General features: G+C 41.2%; 1 protein-coding gene across 4 annotated transcripts in view; it reads right to left on the reverse strand.

Annotated features, from left to right (window-relative positions):
* The window catches only part of DLG5 (discs large MAGUK scaffold protein 5), a 97,165-nt gene extending 72,630 nt beyond the window's left edge, over positions 1 to 24,535 (reverse strand). For 3 of the 4 annotated variants that reach the window (XM_077183270.1, XM_077183269.1, XM_054637581.2), the window contains exon 1: positions 24,094 to 24,534. In XM_077183270.1, coding sequence (XP_077039385.1) covers positions 24,094 to 24,394 — 301 coding nt within the window. In that variant the 5' untranslated portion in view covers positions 24,395 to 24,534. Of the gene's footprint in view, positions 1 to 24,093 lie in introns of all 4 variants that reach the window. The other variant, XM_077183268.1, reaches the window with a different exon arrangement.
* Positions 24,536 to 25,584: the final 1,049 nt, after the last annotated feature.

Genomic DNA, 25,584 nt, shown 5'->3' on the forward strand with positions numbered 1-25,584 from the left:
AAGAGTCTCAATGCACAAATGTATATTGTTTGAGAAAACAAACAAACAAAACCCAACAAGCCCTCTTCAGCTGCCCAAACAGAGCTCCTGTCTCAGTCCCCTGCACTATTAACAAGTCCAAGCATCAGAGTTCTATAATCTAATAAGCAATACAACAAAGTTGTTACCTTCAGGTAGGCTAATAGGAAAAAAAATTACATAAAACCAAAGAGCTGATCAATATTTGCAACTATCCAAGACATACCATGCAGAAACACCCTCCTAGGAATACAAAGAACTTGACAATTCAAAATTGAGCTCAGTTTGTATATAAGATCATCTAGAACCTGTTCATTCTACATTAAGAAGTTGGCCCATCAAAAAGCACAACTTTAGGTGCTCTTTGGTGACACCATCAGACAACAACTATCACACATAAAGAGAAGCCATCAGGAAAGTTTTGAAAAACTAAACCCTGAATATCAGAGCTACCATGGCCCTTTGAAGAGATGAGCAACACCCCTTTACTAAAAATCTGTATCAGGGAAGTATGTTTGGAACAAGTCAGAACAAGCCCTGCCTGGTTACAGAAGTTACCTCCCTCCTGCTACTTTTAGGCTGAACCCCTGTAATCATCCCTAGAAGTGCAAATACTAACCATGATTATTAATCACTTGACATTTAGGCACAGCAGACCAGCATCATCTGGTTTTCAAGGCAGGATGATTCTAGTCACAACTTAAGTGTTTTTAAAATGTCACCTCCCCGGTTCCTCCGCTCGAGCAAAAAAGGACGAGTATTTGCACAGATTAAATGATCATTCACTGATTCATGCCTGCCTGGCAAGTAGTGCTCCCTGGGCATAACTCATCAGAAAAAGTGTTGGCAGATTGGGAATTGGGATGCTTTGTCACACACAGAACCACAACTGCACATTTATCACCTACACAAAGTAAGAGCAGATACAAATAAAAGTAATATACAGCAAATAAATAGCAGTGATAATGGACAGCTAAGGAGACCACAAGACACAACATTATTCAAAGAAATTGTGGAGATAAACATTCAAACTGAAAGAAAGACTATACACAAAACAACCATTATGTTTTACTGGCACATCTAGTGGGGCACCAGAATTTGCTTTGTGTTTTCAAAAGTACAGTGGATCTTACAAAGCATTCCCCTTCTACTGGATGGGGAAAAAAAAACAAACAACCCAAGTACTAGAACCAGCAGAAAGAGGATAAGGAAATCCACACTGCACCAGCAAAGTTGGTCCATTAGGGCAATGGAAAGCAACAAACACACAAGATGCTCCCCCTAGTAGTACAAGTCAGAGCCCTAAGGAACCTGCTGACCCCTGTACTAAACAGATGTGTCCTAGCTTTTCATCACCATCTTTCACAGCTTTCTGGGACACTCTTGATCTTCTTACTGAAGCCAACCTCTATAATGTTCCTACTTTGAATTTTTTTGTCTTAGCATGAAAAAGTTTAAAAGTTTCATTATTGTGGGGAGAGGGAGCTCTTAGGATCTGTATTTTTGGGGAAGAGAATGAAAAGCTGTATTCTGAAAGCAAACAGACCAACTTTTATAGGGCCAAACACTTTACCATGACCTTGGCTCCAAACACACATATGATAATCTTTCAAAACATACATCACCTCATCAACATCTCTGTCTCCTACCTAGAAATCCAGTATTGTATTTTCAAAACCAGAAATCAGGTCTATCTCTTATACTTTTCAAGAAATGAGGTAAGGAAAACACTTGCATACTTTTGGTTTGGTTTGTTTTTAATATAGAACTTTTGGTTTGGTTTGTTTTTAATATAGAACACTGTTTCTGAAGGATGTATGTTCATTAAGCAGAAAAAAACTGAAGTCTTAATTGGCAACAAGAGATGCACAAAGACAGGAGGATTGCATATTTAATTCCGTTTACCACGGTGGGCTTTCTGTGTTATAAGTTAAACAAACAGATGTCACTTGGAACAAACGACAACAATTTTCTGTTGCAAGCCTTGGCACAGAACAATAAGGTGACATGATTAATTTCTTTAAAATTAAATTTAAAATAATAATGAAGAATGTCACTGTTAATACACAGAAGCAAGATTATGTTTAGTCTTACCTTCCCAAAACTATGATCTATTAAAAAAAAATTCCAACTCCTATCCCTGAGGTCAAGATCAACAGTATCTTATGCTAAGTGCTCTGGCCTACATTTATAAGAGCTTGAATACAGATCTAGTGATGACTGAAAGCATTATTAGTGGTTTTAAAATTTGTTAAAACACACCATGTCCATAGACTATACATGTATTGTTCTTTCCACAAACAATGAAAATAAAGAAGAAAGATAACAGATGGGGTTTCAACAGCCAGACATTTTAGCCAGCAATATTCAACATGAAAACAACAGAAATCAACCTTAACAACTGTTAAATTACTGTTTATTTTTCCCAAAATTAATAGGAAGCAGAAAGCTTTCTGAGAAACAGAACCACTCATAGTAGCTCAGTCTGTTCTCTAGTGGCTATCCATAAACCACTGCATTTTAGTGATTGGCACAGGCATAGAAAAAGAGGATAAAAAAGAACAGGGTATAGGGTATACACAATACTACCATGCTAATTAACAGCAGGAATAGGTTTGGACAAAATGTTGTGGTGTGAAAGGAAATGTTCACCTATCAAGGAGTAATACCAATGTTAACACATGCTTTAGTGTTTTGCTTCCTATGCCAAACTTCCAGGGCACTTGACACCTCCTGTGTCCCTGTGAATAGAAGGTCTAAGCACAGATGGCATGAAGTGAAAATACTGCAAAGAACAAGGGCAGGAGGGATAAGTAGGGAAGTTTTCCCGACTGCACTCTGAACTGCTTTGTGGCACACAAGCTCTCCTGCCACTGTGATCTCATTGTGACAGCTCAGCCTGAAACACAGCTCCCAAATTCATACACCTACAACAAGAAGCAGGTATAGTACAAGAAAAATCCAGAAACCAAATCACAGTCATGTAAATTATGATAAATCTTTAAAAAGTTGACACCTTTTTCATGTAGTTTGGTATTAAGCCAAATTATGTTAACACCTAGACAATACAACACCAATTTGAAAACCAAAAATTAATGCTAGCACATTGACTTTTTTCTACTAAAAACTTCCAGCAAACTCAAACCAAAAGAATATCCTGCATAGAACTGCCTACAGTTGCAATGTAGCATGCATAGGTTCTCTATGGGTCTAGTAAAGCAACACTGAAGCTCCAGCAGTGTGTTTTAAGAGGAGTAAGATTCATGACCCAGAAGCCCTAAAGAACAAATCACAACTTTTGTTTTAAGAAGTCCTGTTCCTTCTGCCCTATGTTTAGTTGTGAACAGCAGAATATGTCAGCATGGCTTGTACACACAAAGAAAACTAGAATGATACAACCCACTCTGATTACCAAGACAGAAGCTCCAGTATGGCAGTATTGTGGTTGTTAAAAAGGCAGGCCAATAAAATTCTGCTTATTGTCTGAATAGAAATACTAAGGAGGAATGTTGCAAAAATTTTCTGAGAGGGATGCTGAAGAGTGCTTTTAAATTGCTGGACAGAGGGATAAAATTGAGAACCTGGAGAAACCTGATCTACAGCTGGAGCCAATGCTCATTTGTCTCGATATTCCTATTTCTGCTCAAACAACAAATGCTTTAATGTGAAACACAGCAAAAGAAAAATTTACTTCCCACATAAATTGTATGTCTCACATAAATTAAGTTCTATGTCAGTGAAGCAAACAGTAAAGGCACATTACTTCTGTCCCTGCCTTTCCCTGCAGATAGAAAAAGCTGCTGACCTCAAATCTTAGTCTTCACACCAAGGTGACAGAGATGCCCGTTCTGTTTACTTTTCATCAAAACAGACAGAAGATCTCTTTATAACATGCAGGAGACACAGGCTCCTCAGAAGCTGAGCCTCGGCACAGCACCAGCAGAAGACAACTGCTGTGCACCATCTAATGCTTATTTTCATGCTCAGGGACTTTTTTTTTTGGTGTGGAATAAGAAGCTAATAGGCAGGATGAAATGCTATTCATGTTTCCAAAACTTTGAACCTTGTTACTTTATTGCAATTTGCTCATTTTGAAATCTGTTCTCACAACTGAAATACTACAGTAATTATTGCACCAGTTAAAGAACTGAGAATGGGTAATATTTCAGCTTCATACAACCACTAAAAGCATAATGTCCTTTGTCAGAATGTCTTGCAGTGTACATTACATACGTGTCTAGGAACCTGTGTGTGTATATATAGGTACAAAAAACTCTGGAAAATGTTTCCACATCAACTACACATCTCACGCTTCTAATTAAATGTATTTTTTAAAAAATAAGTTCAATTATGAATGACAGTTTCATAAAAAAAAAAAAAACAGCTCTGAACTGCAGCCCCACTTATGCCTTCAGTACACCAGGTCTTCTAGAAGAGCCAGGAAAGCTTCAGAATTGATGATTTCAGCCATGCCCCATTTGACACAAACTGTGCAGAACCAACTTTGTGCCAGTAAACTTCTACAGCAAAAGCTATGGCACTCACTTCATCTAAAATATAGGCTGTAGAATATCCAAAACACAGCAACTTCCACCTGATCCTGCAGCTGCCAGCTCGAGACTTCCTTACGTACACTGCCAATACAAACTCTGCCATGGGATTTCCAGGAGAAGTTCCACAAGATTTTAAGACAAGGAATAAAATAATGGAGGATGTGGGAATGATGATACAGAAATTAAAATAGTGTGCCTGAGTACAGTGACTCCCAAAACCTCTGTTCACATACAAGTCACTTGCAGAAAACCCTGATGTCAAAGCCAGGTTTGCAATGCTTTCATTTCCCAGCCTCCCCTGCTGCTAAGACTAAATCCTCTGCACATGATTATAAGTGGAGGAAGGTATAAATTGACACATTACACTTGCACACTCATGACTTCAACATCACACTTACAAGGACCCTTCCCTTCTACCAAATTCTATATGACACATGCAGACCAATGAGAGGCTTGAAAATTTTTGGCATGCCATTTTAGCTTCTGGCAACCTGTTACCAGAAATCCCTTAGTTTGTCTCTAGAAAAGCTGACTGCCTGGGAACCCACCTAAGCCCTGAAAAGCTATCCAACTGCTCCAGGTGCTACACAAAACTAAGAAGGCAATGTGGTTCAAGGAGAAATTACTTCACAGAACATATATGGCTATAAAACATACATCCTGGGTTGGGATGGACACAACAAAGACACAAATATTTGTCTTGGAAGGAAAAAAAATAATTGTCTTCCCCCACATTTTGCTTTTAATCAATCTCCCCACAAACTCCCAGGTTGCTGGGACTTGAGCTGAAGAACCTCCCATGCTGCTGAACACTGAAAGAGGGAAGTAGGTTTTGACACTACCACAACCAAACCACTAAAACACTCTGATTTTGGCCACAGAATGTTTCACTTCTTCGTGCTGCACAATTCTTAGCATGAACCTTATAAAGCAAAAGCCATATTAAATATTTGATTTTGATTTCTCAGTCAAAATATTTTTCCTTCTTTATAGGAATTTTGGCAATTTATTTCCATTAGTTCCTGCTTGTAAACAGCAATTAGCTGTATTTTACAGCCAACTTACTCAAGAGAATGGCTGAAATAAATGTATTCACTGTTTATCTAACCACAGATCCATGCTATGAGAAATCAAATCCTTCAGAAAAGAAGAGTAACATGAAGGAATTATAAAAGGAAAAAAGAAACATTACTCCAAATTTTTCACAACCTTCAGCCATTTCCTTTCCAAAACCAAGCAGAAAGCCAGAGAAATACCAACAAAGAGCCCATAAAGACTCTCAACACCAATGCAACCACTCAACTTTCCCATACCTTTCAGTGAAGCTTTACAGTAATGCATTTCTGCTTCTGCTCTCTTCCAACTCATCTTCCTTCTCACCTCCAAAGAGTACAGGTTGATTGTACAGACAGTATCTCATATATGCTGCTCCCAAATCCTCCCAACCCAGCTAAGCTTTGTCATTATCACGTTGTTATTGTCTTCCTCATCAAGTCTGTCTTCCACAAACAGGTCTCTGATTAAAGACAGACAAGTTTGCTTAATAACCATGGTCATTATCACCTGGTTTCAGGTGCTGCCTGCATAACACTTCATTTTCCTTATTTCTACTATGTTATAGCTATAATTGTATTTGTTGCCCTCTTCAGCATTGCTTTCGGGATGAATGAGATCAGCAAGCAAGATCATAACATGAAATAAGCCTTAAGCCTAAGTTAATGCAAGCTGGAAAACAAAAAGTTGGAATAAGAAACTATGAAAAAAAGCACACAGGAAGCATTATTACAAGCAAGCATATTACTTTTGCCACGCACTGTATATGTATCAACATATCTTCTATGACTATGATCAAACAATTGAGCTCAGTCCCTGTGATTTAAAAATATAAGTTAATGCTGTGGTGTGGGGGGCCTAAAGAAATTATAGTTCTGTATGCTCAACAACCAAGAATTACTGGAACACTGCTAGTCAAGCTTCAGAATGAATTTATATTAAAGCAGCAAGAAGCTATAAAATCAGCCCTAGCAATCCTAAGAGCAGTATCTGGATAAATGCAACACAAATTCATGTCTGCATGCCAATCTGTTTAGATACAGGGGCAAAATACTTCATGCGCATCCTGGCAGGGCAATATTCTTTTAAAGCAACATCTCTGTAATCACTCAGATTTTTGGTTTTGCAAATACTTGGAATCATGAGACAGTGTGCATGTATCAACATTTTTCTGTTTAAAATTTTATACTTGATAACAGAACATTTATCGACATAGGTCTGGAGAAGACATTCCAGCATTAGTTTTAACTGTAAATGAGTAGAAGCCTTTGTCCAAGCGTGGCTGAAGAGAAGCAGTAGAAAAAAAAAAACCAAAACAACAACAAGAACAAAAACTCCATCCCAACTAACTAACCAAAGAAACCCAAACCACTTTCTAGTAAGCTTTTACAAGAAACTCCACTGGTATAAACTGAAACATGCACAGATTTCCTGCAATAGCCCGAACTGGGAAGTCTGCTAACTCACCCAGAAGCTACTGCCATATTTCAGGCCCTACAAGCCGCGCACAGCGCACGGAGCAGACACCTTCGCAGCCAAACCCATGCAGAGCGCCCTGCACACATGGCCGGGCCCTTGCGCTGGCCGTGGCACGGCAGCCGCGGCTCGGACCCGCGCAGCGCCGCAGCCCGGGCACAACAAAGGGCTCTTGTTCCACGGCAGCGGCAGGCGGCAGCTGAACCAGTTGGCCCAGTACCCTACCGTGGTCTGTGGGACATCAAAGGCTGGCTGTGACCTAAGCAGACAATTAGGATGTGTGGGTGTAGAGTTACAGAGTTCCAAGAGGTCACTCACGGATGAATTTTAGCGCCGCGGTACAACCCCTTTATGAAGCAGTATTACTGGCTTTGCGCAACCAGCCTTCGGGCTGACCCCACATCTAGGCAAGGGACTGCAACGCTGCTTTGTTTTTTTTTCCCTGTATAAAGTTTACTGCAAAATTAAAGCACAAATCCCGAGATGAGCTAAGTAACTTAAACAGATGTGTAGCAATTTTAGTTTGCAAAGATACTGTGTTACCTCCTCTTAAAGAGCCATGTAACCAAGTTAGCCAAGACACTGAGGAGGGAAGGAGGGAACAGCTGCAGAGTAATTAGCAAGGACAACAATCACACCCTATTGCCAGACGCTAAGGCACAGCAATAAGGTGCAACACCCCGGCACAAACTAAGGCTTGTCACTTCTGTACATATGGTACAAACACAAACTCAAGAGATACTTCCTACACAGAAACCCAGCTGTGCTTTGTCCTCCCTTGAGGACACCACCAGCATTAACGCCATCTATTCCACCACGCTGCACTGCCCTTCTCACCACCTCCATCCCAAGGTGCTGTCACAGGACGGTTTCTCCCCTCAGTTCCGCTGCTCCCCAAGACACAACTCTCCTCTTTTAACCACCAGTTCCAAACGTGCATGCCAAACTACTAAAGACAGACTTGAAGCAAGAAAAAATTGGGGTGAAGATCACAACACCTCTATACCATGCCAGTCATTTAATCCCGAAACGTCACATAAAGATGAAAAGTTCCTAGATGATGTAGTAATAAAAATATCAGAACAGATGCTTTCCTTCTTCACTCTTAGTATGGCTCCAGCAGCCCAGCTAAAAAAGATCACTTGCTAATCAGAGATGAGTTTGAGTCAGGTACTCTGAACAGTTACACAGGCTTGTGGCAGACCCTCATGTAATCCTGTACTTGGGATTCACAGTGACAACAATCAGTACACAAAGCTGCATATTTTTGTATTTTCAAAATACATTATGTTTGGGTTAAAAATCAACTTCATTTTCCCAATTTTTAAATGAGCTTAAAAATTATTATCTCATGATTCAGGTGCTTAACAAAAAGTTTTAAATAAAAGCAGTGAAATCCTGAGGTTTGAAAAAATATCGTCATGCTTTTGCTTCAGTCCAGCATCTCCTTTCCCATTTAAGATGATATCCGACGGCAGCAAGGAATCACCAAGCCAGGGCATTTAACTTCCAAATGCTGCCAAACTGGAATGCAACTGACACTATGAGAAAGCAAATTTTGTTTGCAAATTATCATATCAGGAACTCAGGCACTGGTTTAACAACATTAGGGTCATACTTAATCATCTTAACTCATGCAAGCAGCAATATCTGAATACAACCCAGGAGACAAAGTGTTCTCTTGCTAAAGAGGAGCATATGCTTATGCACCTCGTTAAACTGAATTTTTCAAGTGATGCTGTTTATGGAAGGTCTTTAGAACTTCCTCCTTTTTTTTTCCTTCCCCCTCTTTTTTTTTTTAAGACCTAAGAGGTTAGCTTATTGAAACTCACTTCAGCTGAAGAAAAATCTCTAGGGACCAAACGACTGTTTACAAGTTGAAAAAAAAAGAAGCAAACAAAACAAACAAAAATACCCAACACCAAAGTTACATTGTAGCACTTGACATGAAATTAATCAAAATGAAACATAAGCGTGTATTTTCCTGTTTTTTCTCTTACACAACTCATTGAAACAGACAGAATTTTCTGTTTTCACCAAATTGCATCCCGAGAGCTCTCAGAATGTTGTAACTGTTAATTCCTACACATTTAATTAAATACTTCCAAACCACAACTTTCAGGAAAAGATCTATTTCAGTCAGGACACCATCAGAACATAAGAGTTAAATGTAACAACCATACCAAGGATAGTTCAATCTGTGTATGGTAGTTCAAGAACTGAACCATATATTTCTGAAAAACACTCTATTTTACAGAATAAAATTTGATTAATTATACTAATTTGAATATTATATGCCCAAATCAAAGGGATTTAGTGTGTTCATGTCAGAGCTATGTTCAATAGCAGCAAATCTAAAAACATAGAATAGCACTATTTTTCATAGCATTCAATAACCTTTGAAATGTTACTGTGATCACAAAAGTAATTTCTACTGCTTTTTCCTTTAATTAAAAAGCCAAAGAGCAATAAGCAAGATGACAGAAGCCAAGAGTAAGATGAAGAGAGAAATAAACCAGATGGCATAGGAATATATTTATATATACTTAAGTTATTCACAAATTATGAAAAAAGAAATATCAAAATCTTTTCGTTTGCCCTATAATCAGTGTTTTTTTTTAAAGAGTTTTCAGATATTTCTATGTAAAGAGGATTGTGAATTCTAATTAAGATATAGCTTTAAGCCAGGATCCTCCATCATACAATTAACCTTAAATCCAGCCTCTAGCCAAGCAGGGTACAGATGGAGATAGACAGATGTAATTACAAAGTCCATCAGCAGTAAGCCACTGGGAAAGGTTACAGGCTTTCCTGTATTTCTACTTTGTATTTGGTAGGCTATTTTTATCAAAATATGCCAGGAAGACACAGCTACTGTGATATACTCACAGCACTTTTATATTAGCTTAGGCTTGCATCATATACTTGAAGGCACTAACTTGGAAAAAAATTACAGCTGCACTCTAATTTCTGCAGGCTGCACGTCTCACAGAGCACTGGAGTAGGTATTGCACTCCCAGCTTCATTTCTACCCTTCAGGATCAACTCCTCCCTTCTCTGCTTCAAACCTGTCCAACTGTAAAACTCTATTTTACCACCATTCTGAATCTCTAAAGTGAGATTAACTGTAGAAAAAACAGGATTTTGAACCTAAATTCCAAAAAATCCAAAAAAAGGTTGAAGTTGTACCTTGGACATGATTTCTGGTTTTGTGATACATGTTCTGCTCTGCCATGGTGTCTGGATGCACATCTTGGTTTCCTCCAAATAATGAGTTGAAGGCTTGTGGAGAGGTTTCCATCAATGTCACTAAACCCATGCATTCATGGAAATTCACAATTGTTGTCAATTTTGAGATAAGAGCCAGCAATGTCATGATTCATCTAACAATCATCTAAGAATCAGCACTTCACATGAATTTTGTAATCCTACATCTAAACATGGTATAGCAATTAGAACCCAACTATCATTCTATAGTTTCTTACAGCAAGAGTATTGAAGAGGAATATCCAATAGAAAGGCATAAGACATGTAATTTGGCATTTTCTACTAATCACAAACCTACAAACAGTTTCTGCTTAGTGTCTGAAAACAGTACTAAGATTGCACGTTGTAAATGTTATTAAGTTTCCATTTAAGATGTGCAAGTAGCATTCAAGCGTAGCAAAAAAAGAATACTTTATCCTCACAAAATGCAGAAAATTCACATCCCACCATAACACATGAACCATTTGTTTATCTGAAGGCAGCAGCAAAGATAAAATTTGCATTAACCATTTTACCAGTTATCCCATCCAAGCTGGGGAAATCAGCTACACCTCCCATGCACTGCAAAGGGCTTTCTTTAGGAGTTTTACACAAGAATGAGAAAGGAATCACAAAATAGACTGATGTAATGGGAAAACGTTCAGACTCCAACTCTTAACTCTTGGGTCATCAAGTGACGAATCAAGAACAGAAGAATTAAGGGTATTCATGCACATTTTTAATTATGGATCACTGAGTATCTGACCATGCCAAAAGACCTGGACAACAAATATCCTGACCTTTATGTTCAAAATGATATGTCAAAACCAGATGTACACTTCACTAGAGTGGCAACTATAACAGCAGCAGTGAGCAAAAAGCGGTTTTAAACATTTATTATGTGTAGCAAAGAACTCTTTGTGCAAACTCTAACCTTTAGTGAGGACAATCTCAGCTATTTTAACTGACTTCGTAACAAAGCACCACAGCAGAGGTGGCTGAGGTGCTCTCACTTCTCTCAGCCCTGAATCCCTAGAAAGATCATCATCACTCCACCCCTGCCCCAAAGCTGAAAGACCCTGAGCCCAGGCTGGCTGGTGTGCTCTCCTCTGACCCCAAGCTCACAAAACACCTGAGTTACAAGGCAAGTTGAAAACACTTAAGCCTGAGCCCATCAAAGGTCACTTAGGTCTGTCAACAAATTCAGGGCTTAAGCAAGCACATAGAATTTCCCATTATATATTTTTTTCTCTCTCTTAGAGAACTCCACCTGATTTTTATCATTAAAGCAGTCCTTGTGATCAGTTGCCTCATGCTCCCATTAACAATGCATTATTCACATCCTGCTCTGAATACACATCCTTTCCCTCTTCTCCACAGCAGAGAAGTCCTTCAGAGATGATCATTCCATGACCAACATTCTCACACTTACCTACATGATGTTCCTTCTTTACTTTTGCACTAGGAAACTAATGCAGAGCAATTACCATCAGTAAGGCTGGATGTTCAGCTTAGACATCCAGAAAATAGCTGAAAAAAAACCACCAGAAGGCAGCTGGCAAAGTAAGTTTCTCTATGAAATGCCATTTTTAAAGAGCATTACTTGAAGCTGAAATTGGCTTTTATACTGAGATGAAATTAGTATTTTTAACTTAAGCATCAGCAGTTCACTCTTAATGAACACAGCCCTAGACCTGCTTGGAATACTCAGAATGGCATCATTTCCCCATGATGCCACTTCCAGACAAAAATGAAGATACACACTATATCTTGTAGCGTGTACAAAATGAAACTTTCTAAGACTCCATGTTACTTTATTTAAATCCTAATCTTGATCTGAAAAAAAAGTTACAAGGAGAACTAAATATCTTTCATTGTTTTCATTATGATAACTAGTCTATGCTTACTGAAACTAGCCTTTGGGTAATTCCTGTTTAGAAAAAAGTCTGTAAATTTCTCAAGGCTGATATAAAATTAAGACATAAAAGCACCACAAAGCATTTTCTTTGAAGTGTTTTAAAAAAAGGAAAAGAGCCCTGAAAGTTCAGCAAGATCTGTGATAGGAAGAAACACTTTGGCAAACTCAGATTTTACATTCAGAATGCTGCAGATACACGTATTTAAGATGCACTTATTAAAACACCCACACAACATGAAAAAACTGTTGGAGCAGAAAGGCTAACTTCCATAATTCACTTCTGTACTTTAATAAGAGAACTCCAGAGAAATTTTATTTCTTCAAGGACTTTCAAAAACCTTTCAGGAAATACCTAGCCCCTGGTGTACCCCGCAATCCAATCATCACAGACAATTCGTTTCCCCTTTCCAGCATGTCACATCATGTAATAGCTTTATTTATAAGCGTTCAGAAAAACTTCATTAACCAAAATAAGTTTGTAACATGAACATCAGAAATTTGTGGTTTAGGTAATTATAATTTTTGAGTCTCACTGAAGAAGCTGTGCTTATCATAAGGATCTCTCTTAAGAGAGTTATTCCTCCTATTAGGCTCTTTCTCATGTTTATCTTCCACAAAGCATACAGGTAACAGAGAAAACAGGTCCTCTACCACAACCATCATGAACAGACACTGAGTACTCAGTGGGAAAGCTGAGAAGCCTGGCTTCACAACACACCACATGTGAACTGAAAAACACATGAGGACAGCAGAAAATCAAGAACAGAGATTAGCCAGCCAAATGAGATTCCACTCCATAAGCTAACAATGTTCTGCTGAAATCAAGCAAATGAAGCACACTTTTGGTTATTTTCTGAAATAGATCATATAAAATGCAGACACTATCTACATTAGGCACTACTTAGAATTAAATCAAGGCCAAGGCTTCATGAGCTAATCCATAAGGTCAGAAATCCTACAGCCTCAGTGATCCAAATTCACCTCCTCTTACTGTCATAAGACCAGGGAATTATTCTGAATACTTATTATCCCTCAAAAGCTATTATTTCACTTCAATGTGCAATAAAATGGCTTTAGCTATTGCTGTACATTTGTGTCTTGCACAGTAACAAAAATGTATGCAACCACACTTCAGCAAAGCTTAATTTAGGGGTGCACTGTAGGAACAAGTCAAAATATTTTGATAGGGGAAAACGAGTCTTTAAAAATCTTATCTACTTTCAATACATATATTTTTAAAAAGTATTTCTCAAAAAAACCATGTATTAAAAATTTACACACACATGTACACATATAATGCAGTTGATGAGATGAATGCCTAGAACTTCTAATGCAGATTTCCTCCATCAGCACCTACAACCCTCAGAAAGGATCTGGCTCATGTGCCCATGAGAAAGCTGAACAGATACAGGGCAAAACAAATCAACTCCACACTATATTGTTGCAATGCAGAGCTGCAGAAGAAAAAGAACTTTTCAGAGTAGCACCCGGCAATTCCTTACAAAAGAGCACAGTGCAACAAAATGCTCATTACTGCAGCCAAGCAATAGGCACTACAATCCTTCAAGCTCCACCAGTCTGCCTTTACCTTCTGCTTATCACTGGTACAGAGGAAAAGACAAGCTCAGTATCAAAACCACAGTAACAACTTGGCATTTTACAGCACTGAAGAAATTTGCTATAGTTGGCTCTAAAATTAAACTAAGATTTGACATTCTAGACAACATAATGAGGTACTCCCTGACAAATGAAATTTTATGCAAGTCATGTATGCACAGCATATCACTGAAGATCAGCTCAGCCAGGGATAGAAAAACAGCTCAGCATTTACACTGTGTTTCCTTCCAGTCCAGCACACACTACACACAGGTTTCAGCCAAACATTGCTGTACAGAACAGGATTGCCACCAGCCTTGACAGACAAGTTTTTCTTGTATGTTTTTACTGATTTTTATATTAATACCCATGCTCCTGATATCCTACCAAGCCCTAAAATTCTGAGGTAGAAAATACCTCTGACCCTAGGATCTGAAACTACTACTCTGTGTTATCAAGGAACATTCTTTTCAGCCAAAACACTGCTCTGACACTTGCAGCAGTGCAGCCCCTGAAATACTCCTGATTACCTCAAAGGTGCCAGGAAAAGAGTAAAGGTTCATGAACCAGGATAACAAATGAATATATCTGAAATAGAGCATACCCTGAAGTGCTGGCCTACACATTTTCAAGGGCAGCAGTTCAGAAAAATATCTCACTATATGTCTCTCAAAGTTCATGTCTGCAGTCTATATCAAGTCAGCCTTGGGTTATTCAACAGGGAGGGAGGCAGGGTTAAAGCCTTGATGCAAACTAATCAGACCCTTACCCAAAAGTAGTCAACACATCTTACACCAAGTGTCCTTTCCCAATATGCCCTAAAGGTAACTAGAAGCCTCAAAACCTTAAATTTCCCCATGAGAAAAGCAAGGCTTGTGCACTGTGCACAGCAAAGGAAAGCTCTGGCAGCACATATAAATAGAGAGGGGAAAATTGGCAGCCTGAGCAACCTAAGGTTGATTGCCACAGAAAGCAAAAAAGGGATTGAACAAGTCAGATTTTCAGTACGTTCTTCATTAAAAGAAGTGGAAAAAAACCAATATCTCAAGGCAAAAAGAATAGAACTGAAAGTGAATGCCCTCTTGAGACTACCTCTTTTGTGATCTTGAGAGGGTTTAGTAGTGCTTTTTGTGCTTTCAGTATTACTAAAACTCAGGTACACCTACAGAGTTTGTTCAGAGTCCAGCCTTACATCAGAAGTACATGATGGAACAACTGATGGCTATAACAAACCAGTTAATCAATTACAAAGGAAAGCCTACTGTTATGACTTGTTTGCTGGGGAGTTTTTTGTTTGTTTTGTTTTTCTTTAAGACCTTAGCATTTTATATTCTTTTTAATGTACTTAAGTCAAATGACCTTTAAACTGAAAGAGTAAAAACACATCCTACATTCAATTAAAGCTTAAGCAAGCTCTCAAATAACATTGCTCTCTCTCATCAAAGTGTTCAGAAAAGAAAAACCAGACTGGAAATTCATGACTACTTTAAATATTGAGAAGTGAAGTTAATAACTGGGTATTTTTGTTATGCTGATGCATTTTAGCCTCAAATAAAACCTTTAGATAACCTGATTTCACCACCATTAAACACTTCCACTTGCTCACCACCTGAAAAACACATCATGACCTAAATGCGAATTAGACCTTAAACATCACAGCAAGTGTTCATGAGATGATACATGAAGTGTTTAAGAGAACTTTAAAACTAAGTATCAAGATTCCCTGAAAGAAGTTATTAAAACAACATCTGTCAATCTTCTGTCACTTTCTAGTTGAAGAACTCCCAACAACTCAATCAACCCCTCTTTCTGCAAGAGGATCATAACTGTGGAAGGCAAACTCAGATTATATAAGTGCTCCAGAAAGAGCTAGATCACATGGTTACCCAAGTCTCAAAACTCCCCCTACAATGATTTTTCCACAAAAGCATGCAACAGAGGAAAGCTAGCCACAAGAAAACCAAATACAAACAAGAAAAATAAACAATAATATAGTTTCATGCTTTTTAAAAAAACCCATGAACATCTATGTAACAATTCAGACAGATTTGTAATTGTCTACACCAGCTTTATTTCCCCAACCCACAAGTTCTGATTCTTCTACAGAAAAACATATTTATACTTGCCAGTTGGTCAGTCTCAGAAAAAGAGACCAGAGTTGAAAGGGATTTTGGTGCACCAACATCAAAAGAACACAGTTCACTTACACCAAAATGAGTTCACAATTCCCACTAGATTTTACATCCATCCTCAAGGAAAATACCTTCTACCTACAGCACAGCTATCTCTTCCCACACAAACTCCACTTTGAGCACTGCTGAGCAGCAAACAACCATCAGCCTCACTTTCTAAGGTACAGGAGGTACTTTACTGATGACATTGTTCAACACAGAGAGCTCAGTATGCAAGGCCTGGATTCTGCCAACATTTGCACATGCCCAACCTGATACATATAAATGGGGATTACTCACATGCTGGAAGGTAAGTACATGAATAATAAACATGTTTGTGAATCAGCAATTATGCGCAGGTAGAATAAAAAGCTAGAGCAAAAGGAGATTTTTTAGGAAAACTAATTTTGAAATTAGTTTAAAGAACACTGGCTTTGAGGGTTTGGAGGTGGGGAAGAAGTTTCTTCGTTCACATCTGATACATAATAAATTGTCAACTACATAAAAAGTCTCCAAAAAACCAACCCCTCAACTCTCCAGTTGAAACACTTAATGGTTTTATATTCTCTCTTGCTTCTTGTCTCCAGCTGCAGGTCAGCAAATCTTAATCAGGATGATACAGGCTATTTAAAATACAATGCCTTCATCAGCCAGCTAGAAAAAAAAATTTATGATTTTCAAAAATACAAAGAGCAGCTCACCAGAACAAACATATTAATGCTGTGAACAAGCAAACTGCTGAGCAGCTCAACCCATGAACTGTGAAATTAGAGGTTTTCAAAGCTGTGAGGAAGAAGAAGGTAGTGTTATATATATGAAATAGGCTGCCTTTAACTTGCTCTGACACCAGTTTGGGTAAGAAGGGCTTTCCAGTTGTAGGATGTTATTCTGTATGCCCAGTAATCATAGGCTGTCTAGAAAAATGTTCAATGTTCACCCCAAGTGGCCAAGTACTTCCATCAACTTCAAGGGCCACCAGCTCTTGCTATCACCAGCTTCTGAAGCCTGGGAAGGGTGTACCATGGAAATCACACTCTTGCACAACAGCTGGCAACAGGAGCTCCCAGAGTTAACCTTATTTGTTAGCTACAAGAGGAGTGGATGCTGGTATTACCCCATCAGCATCAACACACCTGCTAGTGCACCACAACCCATGACAGGCATATATTGCACGTCACACTGTGCACTGGCTTTTTTGAATTAGTTTCTAATTAATAGCACTATGGACCTCCTTCAATATTTTAGTAATTCTGTCTCCCATTGACAAGAATTAATATACCTGAGTACCACTAAGAACTCAAAAAATGGCCCTTTTGGAAGAGCCAGGCTCCAACATTTGAGGCAGACTAACAACACCAGTCCCTTCAGATGACAGCACCCTTCTTGTCTGCTTCTACTAGAAAAGCATTGCCAGCCTCAAGCCAAAGCTCAGCCACTGCAAACTTGCCAGCTCCTCCATCATAATGATTCAGTTCTAAATTGCCACTGTTACCAAAAAAATAGCCAACGACTTGCATCTTGAAGGTCACAAACAATGTTTCACCGTGAACTACTCAATATAGCTCCATAACCTAGATGTCTCACCTACATGACTACAGCTCCTTTCACAAAAAGGTAAATCCACTAACAACAAGTTTTTCTGTCTCCATCAACACTATGAACAGTTTATGTAAAGAAGTGTTTTAGCATTACTATACATACAGCATTTTCCAATTCTTCTTATGAAAAGAACCCACAACAGGAACTAACTGCTTCTCACTAACACCCAGTATGTGCTGGTGGCTTATCACAGTTTAACCCCAGCCAAAACCATGACAGGACTGAACAGCTCTGAAAGATGCCTCTGTCCTTGGGGTTTTACAGAGTAAGGAATCCTTACAAGCAGTTTATCAACACTTACTGATATCTTTCTAATGACTGGAATTCTGAATAATGAATTTTAATGCTATAAAATAATAATTAAAGTAACAATTGATAGGAGCTAGGAAGAAGCAAAAATAAAGAAATGAAAGTAAAAAAAACCAGAAAGTGGCAAAAGCAAGCAGCAAATGGGAGAAAAAAAAATACTTAGCAGCTCATATTAGAGACTGCTGAGAGAACTGGAAAGCCCAAAGTCAATATCTGTGTGGTGGATTGGTTTTCACTAGCTAGACAAGGGGTCAAAAACAATCTGACAAACTAGGACTGGTTACAGCTGCAAGAGAACAAAGAGACTGAGAATGGTAGTAAAAACAAGCTAAAGATCTGAAACCTCTGAAACAGGCAATCTTTAAGCTTTAACGAGGAAGTAAGAAGCAAGTTACAGAAAGCTGTTAGTCTTCCTTAATGATCATGTCTAATTTTTTAAGACACCAAGTCTTGTGTGTGTCCAAAGCAACTTGATAGTTGGATGCACCAACACCACAAAAATGGTTATTATTCCCTTTGCTCTGATGAAAACAATGTCCCCGGGAGTTGACTGTGGCCAGCTTTCTTTCCACTCTGTCCCTGAGCACAGCAAAAATGTAATTGAGAACTACCACCCTTGGGATTTATGAACTACTAAAACATGCATTTCCTTCTTTGGAATTGAGAGCCTACTTCCATGAACTTACTACTATTAGACATTTCATTGGGAATACCCATCCGGACACTTGCCAGAATCTCCCTGCATTTCTTCAGCCTGGCAATTCCACGAGATAGCAAAAATCTGAGATCATCAACAGACACAGGTACTGCTGAACTACTGCCAGGTAGTTTGTCCAGGTTAATTACTGCTCAGTGCTGCTGAGGAGCTGCACTCCTCCAAAGGTGACTTCTGAACGCTGCCTGCTTTTTCATCAACACGATTTCAGAAATCCTGCAACACGACTTGCGTAGCTACCCTGGGAACTAATAACAGGTCTGGAAAAACCCAAACACACTGCTCTACTTCTCCCACTCTTCAATTTTCAGTGACAGAAGGGAGTATAAATTGTACTTAATTAAAAAATTGTCAGTTCAGTCCTTGAGTCAGTAAATCATGTTTTTCCAATTTCTCCTCATTCTCCCCTCTCGCTGGGAATGCACACTCACAGCACTAATTCTCATCTCCTGGAGAAGGATGTCTTCTCCCCTTTCTTCCACCTTGCTCCTACAGGAGTGTCACAGCACACGCCACAGTTGAGACGGTCACAAAACGCAGAATATCATCATACAAGATCAGAAAGCTTTAAGCATCCCCACACCACCTCAGAAGGCCTTAAGCTCCTCTCCTTCTTGTCCTTCAGCCCAACCTTTTATATTCCTCATCCTGCATGCTTTACACCTGTGTGCCCTGTGTTCCCTTTGGTGATTGGTCAGTGCCCATGGCTCACTGCTGTCAATGCTGCTCACCTGCCTCTCAGAGCTGTACCCACTGGGGATGAGGCTCAGGCCAGCTCCACCCCAATCACCACAAACTGTGTGCCTACACGGACAACACATCCTGCCTCCCCATCTCACACTCTCCTTCCAGAGTCTCTCAGCTCCCCACTAACACAAATTATCAATCCCTCTCCTTTAGCCAGTCACTAGCCAATGCTTTGGGGGGATCAGTCAAGACTTTGTGAGAGATGGGAAGGAAGAAACAAAATGTGGATGTCCCACCACCAGGTCCAAGCAGCCATGATTCCAGCTCTTCAAGGTCAGCCCTGGAATTACTGCATTTCCTGTGGGTCTCCTGTGATGCTGTCAGAGAAATGGGTCCCAGCTGCCTATCTCCTAAATTCATACTTACAGAGCTTGCTTTTTGTGTTTGGTTTTAAATATGCTGAAGACTTTGAAATATTTAAAACTTTGTGATTTCAAATCCCATATTGTCCAAAACAACTTAGTTCATTTTTTTATATACAAAGCAGACAGAGAAAGTTGAGATAATCCCTCCTTTTTCCCCTACTCTTAAACATGTCCACGTTTACTTTCTGACTGGGAATTAACATTTTATGTCTGACCAAACACAGTTAGAAAAAAAATAAGTCTTAATACTAGAAGAAAAATTTTCAAAGTCAATCTACAACCATCTTCTTTCTTTCCTGCCCCTTTAAAGATCTTCTAAAATATGCAATCAATTTTCAGTTCTAAAACTTAAATTCTCATCTTGAAACTGTTAAAGAAAACACCTTTAAAGCCTAACACATACTCACTGACTGCAGCTAGAGAAATACAGAAGACCAACTGCTAATAGGAAAGAAAACTCTGAACCTAAAATTTTATTAACTGTGCAAGCCATAATGAAGCTTTTGAGTTCAGCAATTGACTCTGTTTCGAGATAAAGTGCACCTCTGTAGCCCCACACATTCATCTTGAAAACAAATTCCAAGCTCAACAACCAAACCTGCCTTTTCCCATCTTTGTAGTATCACAAAAATGTAAATACAAAGCTCTACATTAGCTGAAGCAATTTGAAGACTTACATAGGTTCCTCAGATTTCCATTCTGGTCTTTTAATTACATGTAAAGAAAATACATCTTCATAGCACTTGTCACAATGAAGCACCTTCCATTGCATTATTGTCATGGACATTTTGTATGACACAAAATTCACATAAAGCAACAGTAGGAAAGAAACATTTTCTGGTAAGCAAGATATCTAAGAGACAACTAAATGATCAGAAATAATTTATTTTCATATTAGAAAGGATATGTACTTCCATCAGGATGAGGATTTCCCAGATGCAAGATGGAGGTCATTTGCCAAATCAAGTATTTAATGGTAATCTGTAAGTTCACTCCCAAGTAAATAAACAAAAAACTTAGCACACTACTTAAAGAATTAATCCATGTGTAAAATACTAAGAGATTTTAAATCAGCCAAGCAACCATTCTCACTTGGGCAGAGCCAATTTCTCTCAAATGTTTACGAAGAAGTGCAATGTAGTAATCAAAGGTTTACTCAAGAAAGAACTAAAGTCTGCAAACATGATTAAGTGAAACAGAAAATCCCACTTGGTTTCAGCTTCTAGCTTCTGCTTTACAGAAGGTAATTTCCTGTTTGATTTTGCACTCTTAATTAACACTAGTTTGGCATACTATGCTTTATTTCAAATTTGAGAAAACTTTAAAAACATATATTTTATTGGAGAAACTATAGAGTTTAAGGTTTAAAATCAGCAATTAGAAGTCCCCATAGAAGACAAATGTCTTTAAATGGTGACTGAACAGGAGGAAACTCTATAAAGATAAAAAACTCTTTGTAAAGTAGAGAAAGAGTGAAAAAATCTTTCAGCAGCTACCAGGACCCCAGTTATTTCCCTTGAGCAGTCTGCTCAGCTGTTTACCTCCCTCTGTGTGGCACAGATAAATACTTATAAAAGTGTCAGCTCTACATTGTCCAGCCAGTCACAAGAACTGCTGGTATAAATAACAACCAGAGTTCCCATCAGAGTTCACACATCACCTTTAAAGTACAAAAGGAGCCAGTATTTAAACTGAGAAGGATGAAAACACAAAGTAATGGTACATGTTGCACACATCAAAACGGATCAAGAAACACTCATCCTACTGTAGTGAGTGGTGTGCACGCTGATTTCTGAAACTTTGAACAAAACTATGTTGCTAAATTACCTTCTCACTTCCCTCACAACAGCAGCATAATGGAAAAAAGAAATTAGCAAACACCACTACAAGACACTATTGATTACAAATAGTTTTCATCTCCAACAAGCATTCAGGTGATATGCATTTTATTAGCCTCCTCTTCTAAATAATAATAAAATTACATGTACCACTGTAAGCTATCATTTTTACATACATTAATGTATGTAAAAAACTTATTCAACTCTACAGGTTTCATCAAAGGGATGTTTGAGATATTTATTTTTTACTTTTAAGAATACGTGACATGGACTGTTTCACTTTGGTATTTTAAATACATAATCCAACACTTCTCACTGCCACACGTACATCTTACTTCTTGCCAAAAAACGAAAAGTGACTTGACTCATCCACCTACAATATCTCCAGTGAAAAGGAGTAGAACTCCCAAATGGCACAAGAAGAGCAGAGGGGTGGTCAAACTTCCTACAGGGAGATATTGGAATAAAACTGATTACATGTTCAACAAGAACCTTTCTATCACAGTTACCCTCAAACATTAACTCTTTGTGAAACACATCCAGGACAAACTCACAAAAAGACCAGGAATTACCAGAGACATTCAGTGGACACACAAGCAGTCTCATGAGTAATTACCATAACACTTCTTCAGGGGGGGTGCTGGAATATTTTCAAATACACCAATATTTGAAGGTCCCCTACCTTCCTATGGTCTACTATTAATTAAGCTCGCTGTCAGCAATCTCCTGTGAACTAATTTTTAAACATGTTTATCACAAGAAAACAAATTAATAACTCTCAAAGTTAGCTTTTATTACCACTGATAAATGAAAGCAATAACATTTTAAAACTCATCACATCAAAGAAACACCCCTCCCCACACACGCTAGTTTCACTCAGATTAAGCCTCCTGAACACAGTCAAACAAGACATAGCTCACTTTGACAAACTACTTTTCCCTCGAGAACTCAGTGTTGTGAGTCATTCTTTGATTCCAACTTGCACTTTAAAAATTAAGACTATTACTATGTCCAACATATACTTTATTATTATTTTCTACTTTTCATATTATACACCTTTGATTTTAAGCCTGGGGAGTGCTGGTAGCACAGTACCATCAATCCATCTTCTCAACAAGACAAGAATGAGCTTTACTCTAACCATACAAAGCCATCATGGGTGCCATTCTGGAAGGCAGTGAGTGCCCTCATCTCCCATTGATGTCAGACCACATAATGTTTCAAGTATTGAGGTCTATTGTTGAGTCCATTTCTCCCCCATCTTGTGAGGTCCTGCCATATACTCATTAGAAAAGGCCATACACTACACTACACTGAAATAAAACAAAACCTAAGACCCCCAAGCATTTGCATTTACGGAACTCTTACCATTCACAGCATCATTCAAGTAATGGCAGAGTACACAGTGCAACCATACATGCAAGGACTATTTTCCAGACAGAAGCCGCTCTTAAAGGGCTTTGTTTTCTTAAAGAAAATGTATCATTTGTAAGAGTCAGGAAGCCCTTTCAAAGCATTTCTTTATGTAAAAAGGTAGTGACACTGTAAATCCTGAACCCAGTAACAACAGTGGAAAGACCCCACATTTCTGAATCAGTCAACTTGGTCACGCCGGATAAGAATACCTACACATCACTTGAATACAGAATTACCATTTACTCCAATTTTTCATTTAGAAACAGAGCTGCACTTGCAAGACCTTATATACTGTCAACTATTTTAATTTTAAAGCTTTGGTTTGTACACATGAAAGTAGACTGTGACTTGTTTTGGAGGGAGGAGAATAGGGAAAGACCTGTGGATCAAAGCCCAACTTACTTAAGGAGTGTTTTACACCCAAAACCTTCTCGTCTGGATTTGCAGTTAAATCAATGTTCTAACCTGTTATAATCAATGTTCTTCCCTGTTCTAACCGCCAAGAAGAATTACAACAATATAGCTTCAAACAAACACATGGCTGTCCGGAGAAAAAGAGTTACAAGATTTACTCCAAGGCACATCTGCTGGAGCCCTGCCCGCCGGCCAACTCCGGCAGAGTGGCTGCACGGGGCAGTTTCAGCTCTGCCCGGCCAAGAAGCGGCTGTGTAACACCACCGGCGTTGGTGCTCAAGGGAGAAGAGCCCCTCGGGGTTCGCTTTTCCCGAGTCCCCAGCCGACAGCCGACTTTGGGGAACGGCAGCAGCCGCAAGAACGGGGCTAGGCTGGCCTCTCCAAAGGGCAGGGCGCAGCATCCGCGGCACCTCTCGGGGACCAGTACCAGCGCTCCCGCCAGGAGAGAAAGCGAAAGGGTCGGAAGCAGAAAACAAGCATCGAGAGCCCAAGAGCAAACACGGGAGAGTTTTACTCCCCACCGGAAAAGGAGGACCCCCGCCCGTTCCCTTCCCACCTTCGGGCGGGGGGCCCGAGGGGCCCGCGCTGCCCCGGCGGGGGTGGGCGGGGGCAGCCGCTGCCTCCTCCCGCTCCCGCCCCGCGCCCCCGGCCCCACTCACCGGCCGTCTCGGCCGCGGCCGGCGTCCCCGCCACGCCGTTCAGGTAGAGGATGGAGAGCAGGTGGGGCTGCGTCTTCTCCAGGGCCACCCGCAGGTCCTGGAAGTGGTCCCGTTCCTTGCCCAGCAGCAGGGCGATGAGCAGCTCGGCCTTCCCGCCGCCCGCCGCCTCCAGGTCGCGCAGGTCGCGGGGGCTGAGGGCGCCGGCGGCCTCCAGCAGCTCCACCACCTTGTCCACCTCGGTCATGGCCTGCGCCAGGCTCTGCCGGCACTGGGCGAGCAGCTCCTTGTGCTTGGGCTCCATGGCCGCTGCAGGGCCGCCGCCGCCGCCGGCCAAACTTCGCCCGCCCCCGGCCCCGCCGCTCCGCCACCGCCGCCCCCGGGGAGGCGCGGGCCGAGGCGGGGCGGGCGCCGCCGGCCGCCCTCCTCCGGCACCCGGCGCCCCCGCAGCGGCCCCCGGCGAAACTTCGTCCGGAGAGGAGGAGCGGAGCTGGGACAGGACCTGGGCCGAGGGCGGCTTTGCCTTCTCCTCTTCCTCCTCCTCGTCCAGCAGGCGGGGGGCGAGCCGCCGTCAGGGGCTGCTGCTCCTCTTCCTCCTCCGTCTGGCGCCCCGCTCGCCTCCTTTCCGCCCCCCCGGGCGGCGAAACAACTTCTCCTCCTCCTCTCGCCTGCCCGCGGGAGGGGACCGCTGGGAGCAGGAGCCGCGGGGAGCGCCGCCGCTTCCCGGCACCCCGCACCCCCGCGGGGCAGTCGGGATAACTTCTCTCCGCCGCTCGCCGCAGCCACACGGCCGGGAGGGGGTGCGGGGAGACGGGCTCAGCTCCAGGCGCCTCCTTTCATCGGCGGGCGCACGCAGCCATATTGGCTACACAAAGCTGCCGCCTGCGCCGAGACGGGGCTGCGGCATCGCATCGCCCGCCCCGCGCCGCCCGCCCGCCGCAGCGGCCGCCGCTCCCCCGGCCCGCTCCGGCCCGGCCCGGCCGCCGCCCGCCCCCCGGCCGTCAGTCAGGGGCGCCCCCGGCCCCCGTGCGGCGCCGAGCGGGGCGGGCCGGGGAGGGACCCGCGGCGCGGCCTGCCCGAGGTTCCGCCGCTCCTCCCTCCGGGGCTCCGCCGGGCCAGGACGGGGTGCCCGGGCCGGGTGTCTCGGCGGCGAGACAAAGGCGGCGCTGCCGCGCTGGTGACGGGCCGGGGCCGGGCGGGCCGTGCCGCTGCCCTCTCCCCAAGGCGGGAGCGGCCGCCTGTTGAGGCTGCCGGAGTCGGCACCGGGCGGCAGCTTCAAGATTTATTTCGTCCTAAACCGGGAAAAGCTAAACGTCAAAATAGTAACAAACTGCTTACGGGCATTGTCCATTAGAATTTGCAAAAACAAAAGTTTGCGAAGGAGATCTAAACACTAGTAATAGGCGCTGGCTCATCTTCCTTGTAAATTTCTTCAGCGTTTCATGAATGACCAGAGCCGACGTGTCCATAGTCAGCCGTAGCAGGGGGACGCAA

Source organism: Agelaius phoeniceus, chromosome 9, assembly GCF_051311805.1.
Source record: "Agelaius phoeniceus isolate bAgePho1 chromosome 9, bAgePho1.hap1, whole genome shotgun sequence".
NCBI classification, from domain to species: Eukaryota; Metazoa; Chordata; class Aves; order Passeriformes; family Icteridae; genus Agelaius; species Agelaius phoeniceus.